This window comes from Babylonia areolata, chromosome 32 (assembly GCF_041734735.1).
Source record: "Babylonia areolata isolate BAREFJ2019XMU chromosome 32, ASM4173473v1, whole genome shotgun sequence".
NCBI lineage: Eukaryota > Metazoa > Mollusca > Gastropoda > Neogastropoda > Buccinidae > Babylonia > Babylonia areolata.
In genome coordinates this window covers 4,052,187-4,058,509 of record NC_134907.1, presented here as the reverse complement: position 1 = coordinate 4,058,509, position 6,323 = coordinate 4,052,187, and the positions used below count along the sequence as shown (strand labels likewise).

General features: G+C 44.5%; 1 protein-coding gene across 2 annotated transcripts in view; it reads left to right on the top strand.

Moving 5' to 3' along the window:
* Positions 1-5,999, top strand: part of LOC143276689 (carbohydrate sulfotransferase 1-like) — a 22,236-nt gene extending 16,237 nt beyond the window's left edge. The window contains exons 3-5 of one of the 2 annotated variants that reach the window (XM_076581327.1): positions 494-562; positions 3,280-3,451; positions 5,161-5,999. In XM_076581327.1, coding sequence (XP_076437442.1) covers positions 494-562; positions 3,280-3,451; positions 5,161-5,995 — 1,076 coding nt within the window. In that variant the 3' untranslated portion in view covers positions 5,996-5,999. Of the gene's footprint in view, positions 1-493; positions 563-3,276; positions 3,452-5,160 lie in introns of both variants that reach the window. The other variant, XM_076581326.1, reaches the window with a different exon arrangement.
* Positions 6,000-6,323: the final 324 nt, after the last annotated feature.

The window sequence follows — 6,323 nt, the reverse complement described above, 5'->3', positions numbered from 1 at the left end:
GTTGAACTCAGCTGGGGATCGAACTTGGAGCCTCCACTCCCCATGTGGACACCTAACCACTAGGCCACGTGTGTCTGTGTGGTAGTGGTAATTATTTATTCACCTTTGCAACTACATTTCACACAGCTGATGAGTCAGACCCGAAGAAAACGGTGTATTCATGTGTGAGAAATTGCACCGCAGTTGACAAGAATATACGTCAATGTGGAACAGTATGTCACAAATGTTACATACTGTAATGCTGTAACATTTCGTAACGCGAATATGGTACAAAATGTAATTGTGATATTTTGTGCCGATGTGACATTTTGTACCACAACACCTACCTTTCTCTTCTGTTCACACATGTATGTCCCCAGGCTTGAACACTCTCTCTCTCTCTCTCTCTCTCTCTCTCTCTCTCTCTCTCACACACACACACACACACACACACACACACACACACACACACACAAGCAAAACATTCAACTGGTTGATTGAATGATGTTTTCAGATGCGCCGTGGGTAGGAGGAAGGGCGACTAGGAATCTGCAGCCTCTGAATCCGCTTGAGAACGTAGAAGGTACAGTCAAAAATATGACCACTTTAAAAGAACGTGTTTTGTGATAAAATGTGGTACTTGTTTCCTCAGAAGAAGAAGGAAGAAGAGGAGGAGGAGGACGAGGAGGAGGAGGAGAAGAAGAAGAAGAAGAAGGAGGAGGAGGAGAAGAGGAAAAAGGAGGAGGAGGAGGAGGAGAAGAATAAGAAAGAGGAGGAGGAGCAGAAGAAGAAGTAGAAGGAGGAGGAGGAGAAGAAGAAGGAGGAGGAGAAGAAGAAGAAAGAGGAGGAGAAGAAGAAGAAGAAGAAGAAGAAGAAGGAGGAGGAGGAGGAGGAGGAGAATTTCGCCATGAACAGATCTCTTGTCTCTTGTGCACCAAGTGCATGCCCCACATGGGACCACGGTTTATCGAGAGATCCGAAAGATAGTTCCCAGACCACCACAGCAAGATCTAGTGGAGGGGGGAGGGGGTGCTGGCAGGGTGGGTGGGAGGTGAAGAAGAAGAAGAAGAACGCACACATTTTTAAAAGTATATTTTATGTTTGTATTTTGAGCTAAACGACTACATTGTAATTTCTCTGGAGAGATGATTAAGCTGACATGACATTACATGACATGACACGGCATTGCATTATTTGACATGACTTGAAACGACATGACTTGACATAGCATGACTTGAAATGCCATAACTTGAACTGACACGACATGACATGACTTGAAATGGCATGATATACATGACTTGACATAGCATGACGTTACTTGACTTAAATGGCATGACATGACATGACGATACTTAATCGACGTGACTTGAAACGATATGACATTACCCGACACAACTTGACATGACACTATATGACATTACTTGATATAACATGACATTACTTGACTTGAGATTACATAACAGGACATAACATTACTTAATCGACTTGGCTTGAAACGACATGACGTTACCTGACACAACTGGACAGGACACGACAAGACATGACGTGACGTGACGTGACGTGACTTAACTGACGTGACATAACTCGACACGACATGACATGTCTTGATTTGGCTTGACCATATCAGCAACAGCAGCAAGAACAACAGCAACGACAACGACAACGACAACAACAACATCAACATCAACAAGTGCATAATCCACACACCCACCCTTGCAAATCGTGCACTTGTCAGCCATGATGTAAAAGAAAAAAAAACAAAAAACAATGAAATGAAAAGAAAAAAAAGAAGAAAAGAAAAATACGACATCTTTAATACACGACACCAACAGCTGAACAGCCGATAAATGTACAAAGTAAAAACTACAACAAAGGTTTTAAACGCACTTCTAAACGCCAGAAAGTAACACACCTACACTGTCCGTATCAACAGCTTGTCACAAAATACAGACTACAAAAAGCGAAAGACAAAAGCAAGTATGTTTCGTGAAATGTTATGATAAAAAAAAATCGAGGAATGGTATAAAGTGCATATGGCCAACCACTGTCTTCTCACTCAACACATGAATGGCTATTTCAGTCACATGTGCATCATGAATAGTTGAAAAATGCGTTTGAAAAACCGATGTTTCAGCAGAAAGTCGGCAATGATTCACTTGTTTTAGATCGATAGTTGTGGTTTTGCATTTATAAAAAGTGCGCAGTGCATGTACAAGAGAGCACCAATGTGCGTAATTGATTGTGTGTGTGTGTGTGTGTGTGTGTGTGTGTGTGTGTGTGTGTGTGTGTGTGTGTGTGTGCGAGCGCGTGCCCGCGTATGAACGAGGTTGTGGTAAGAACATCGTACACAGATATTGTGCGCTTTGTGTGTGTGTGTGTGTGTGTGTGTGTGTGTGTGTGGGTGTGTGTGTGTTCGTGTGTGTGTGTTTGTGTGTGTGTGTGTGTGTGTGTGTGTGTGTGTGTGTGTGTTGCAGTTTCTTAATGAAGCATCAGTGCGTTCACACAGATCCATATACGTTACACAACATCCATTAAGCAGATGCCTGACCAGCAGCCTAACCCAACGCGCTTAGTCAGGCCATGAGTGCATGCATGTATCAGAGTGGATTTCTTTAACATAATTTTGCCAGAAAACAACACTTACGTCGCCATGGGTTCTTTTTCAGTGCGCCATGTGTGTGTGCTGCACACGTGACCTCGGTTTATCGTCTCATCCGAAAGACTAGACGCTCAGTCTGATTTTCCAGTCAAACTTTGGAGAAAGGGCGAAGCCGGGATTTGAACCCACACCCTCGCGGACTGTCAGATAAGCGTGTGAGTCACGTTCCCTGGACTTGATCAAGAGCAGGGTCTGCTGTTCCATCTCACGTCTAAAGCCGTTCACCTTCCCTCATGTTCTCGTCTTAAGTTTTTCATTGGTGCTTATTTCTTTCTTTCTTCTTCTTCTTCGTACTTACGTATGTGCGTTTCTTACTTATTTACGTACTTACGTACTTGCTTGGTTGCTTATCAACTCATGTGTTTTGTTTCTGTTGTTATGCATATGGAAGTGTTCCATGATTATTATTGTCATTATTATTGTTGTTGTTATTATTGTTATTATCATTGTCACCATAATCACCATTATTATTATTATTATCATTATCATCATCATCATCATCATCATCATCATCATTATCATCACAACTGTTTCATCTTTCTAATGCATGCTCACCAAAAAAAAAAAAAAAAAAGAGTTGAGTCAGACATACAGACAGACAGACTGACGGCACTGGTTGTTCCCCTATCCACCCCCAGCAGGACGCCCGACCTCTGTGACGTGCAGAAAGGTCCTCCTGGTGACGTACGGCCGAAGCGGGTCCACCTTCACCTCTGCAGTCATCCAGCAGGACCCCAGGGTCTTCTACACTTTCGAGCCTCTGTACAACCTCATCAGGAGTCACCTGGGTCCAGAGCATGGCGAGAAGCATGTGTAATAATGAGAAGAAGAAGAAGAAGAAGAAGAAGAATACCTCCGAAAACGGCGTGCAGATACATTGTGCATAGAATGCACTGCAGCCTATACAAGATATATTGTGCATAGAGTGCACTGCAACTTGTGGAAGATACATTGTTTGTGCATAGAGTACAGTGCAGTCTATGTAAGATACGTTTAGCATAGAATACATGCAGCCTATGTAAGATACAGCGTGCATAGAATATACTGCAGCCTATGTAAGATACAGCGTGCATAGAATACACTGCAGCCTATGTAAGATACAGCGTGCATAGAATACATGCAGCCTATGTAAGATACAGCGTGCATAGAGTATACTGCAGCCTATGTAAGATACAGCGTGCATAGAGTATACTGCAGCCTATGTAAGATACAGCGTGCATAGAATACACTGCAGCCTATGTAAGATACAGCGTGCATAGAATACACTGCAGACTATGTAAGATACAGCGTGCATAGAATGCATTGCTGGACCTTCTGCTGCTGTGTTAGATATTTATTTGTGACTTTGGTTTTGTTTAAGGATGAAACTTTGTGTTGTACTGTGGAAAAAATGCCTTATTCTATAGTTTATTGCTGTTCACATTGTTTTCTTTTGTGTTTTCGTATCTTATGTCGACTTTTTATCGGCAAATGTGTTGATGATATATATATTTCCAGAGGCAAAAAAGTATTTTTGTGTCTTGCACCTAGTACCTCGTTTGTTACCGCACACACGAAGTTGTTGTCTGTATGCTACTACACTATACACACTGGGCACATACAGCCTGTGTAAGATACAGAGTATTGTATTGTACTGCATTGTATTGTATTATAGTGTTGTGGAGTGTAGTGTAGTGCTCTTTGTCACAACATACTGTATTGTATTTCTTATTTTTGTCACAACAGATTTCTCTGTGTGAAATTCGGCCTGCTCTCCCCAGGGAGAGCGCGTCGCTATACTGAGAGCACCACCCCTTTTTTCTTTTTCTTTTTTTTTTCCCCTGCATGCAGTTTTTTTTTTTTAATTTGTTTTCCTATTGAATTGGATTTGTCTACAGAATTCTGGCAAAGGACAAGCCTTTTGTTTGCGTGGGTTCTTTTACGTGCGCTAAGTGCATGCTGCACACGGGACCTCGGTTTATCATCTCATCCTAATGACTAGCGTCCAGAACACCACTCAAGGTCTAGTGGAGGGGGAGAAAATACTAGCAACTGTGCCGTGATTCTCTCGCTTCCTAGGCGGGCGCGTTACCTCTAGGCCATCACAATATATTTCTCTGTGTGGAATACAAACTGTTTTTCCCCGGAAAGGCGTATCGCCACAATGCAGCAACACCTTTCTTTTCGTGCCTGGAAGTGTATTTATTATAAGTTGGATTTTTTTTATTCTACAGAACAGACTTTTGCCCGGAACAACCTTTTTGTTGCCGTGTGTTCTTTTACGTGCGCTACGTGCATGCTGTATACTGGACCTCGGTTTATTGTCCCATCCGAATGACTTGCGTCCAGACCACCACTACATGTTTAGTGGAGAGGTTGTGTTGAATTAGATCTGATGCGCTCAGATTCTCTCTACTACTACAACTATGTCTACGACGACAAATGTTACTGCTACTACTGCTGCTGCTACTACTATTACTACTACTGCTACTGCTGCTACAACTATTACTACTAATCCCATTATATTTTTTTTCAATTTCCAGCTTTGCCCGAGCAAGCCAACAGGCAATGGAAAACTTCAACCAGATCTCTGTAGATCTGGTGGAGATGTTTCTGACGTGTGGGTTCGAATCCCTCACGGTCAGCGACATCAAGAACTACCAGCTGCGCAACTCCAAGGACAGCAGAATGCTGTGGGCATGTGTCCAGAAGCCGAAGGTGCCTCAGAGTCCGGCACAGATCGTGGACTGCTTCCTCCGAGCCAGGAGGACCTGCCTGAGTCACCCCATCAAGATGGTCAAGACCATCCGCTTCAGAGGCACCGCAGCTCGACAGATCCTGTCCAGACACGATGACTTGAAGGTCCTGTATCTCATCAGAGATCCGCGAGGTACACTCTCTTCTCAGGCGCGGGTTTTCCGCACTTTCAAGTGGGAAGGCGTCGGGAACTACTCAGCCGATTACTGCCAAGTCTTCCGCGAGGATTTAGCCATCATGGGCGAGCTGTTGGAGACCTACCCTGACAGAGTAAAGATTCTCCGGTATGAAACTCTGGCCGCAAGTCCTCTCAAAGTCTCTGAGGAGGTGTACACCTTTCTAGGACTCAGCTTCACCAGCCAGGTGAAAGCCTTCATCTACAACAGAACCATGGCGGGGCATAAGCCGAACCATGCTTACGGGACCTTACGAAGCAACTCCACGGAAGCGGCGTACTCCTGGAGGTCCAAAATCAGCCTGCAGGCTGCACAGGCCATCGACGGGAACTGCAAGGACATCTATGAGGCGCTGGGTTATGTTGCTGTCAGCACTGAAGCCGAGCTGAAGGACACGGATCACAGTCTGCTGAAACCTGTCCTGTTCCGTGGACACCAACTGTGACGGGGACATCAGCTATGACGTGGACACCAGTTGTGACGTAGACATCACTTGTGACGTGACACCAGCTGTGACGTAGATAGCAGCTATGATGTAGACATCAGCTGTGACGTGGACATCAACTGTGACGTAGATTGCAGCTATGACGTAGACATTTGCTGTGACGTAGGCCTCAGCTGTGACATAGATACCTTCTGTGACGTAGACATCAGTTGTGACGTGTTCAAGGCCACGGTTGGGGGGTGTGGGGTGGGGAGCACCGGGGTAGGGTGTCAGGGAGAGGGGACTGCTGAAGAGAAGGTGGAGGACGATGCAGGTGTTCCATGGCAAT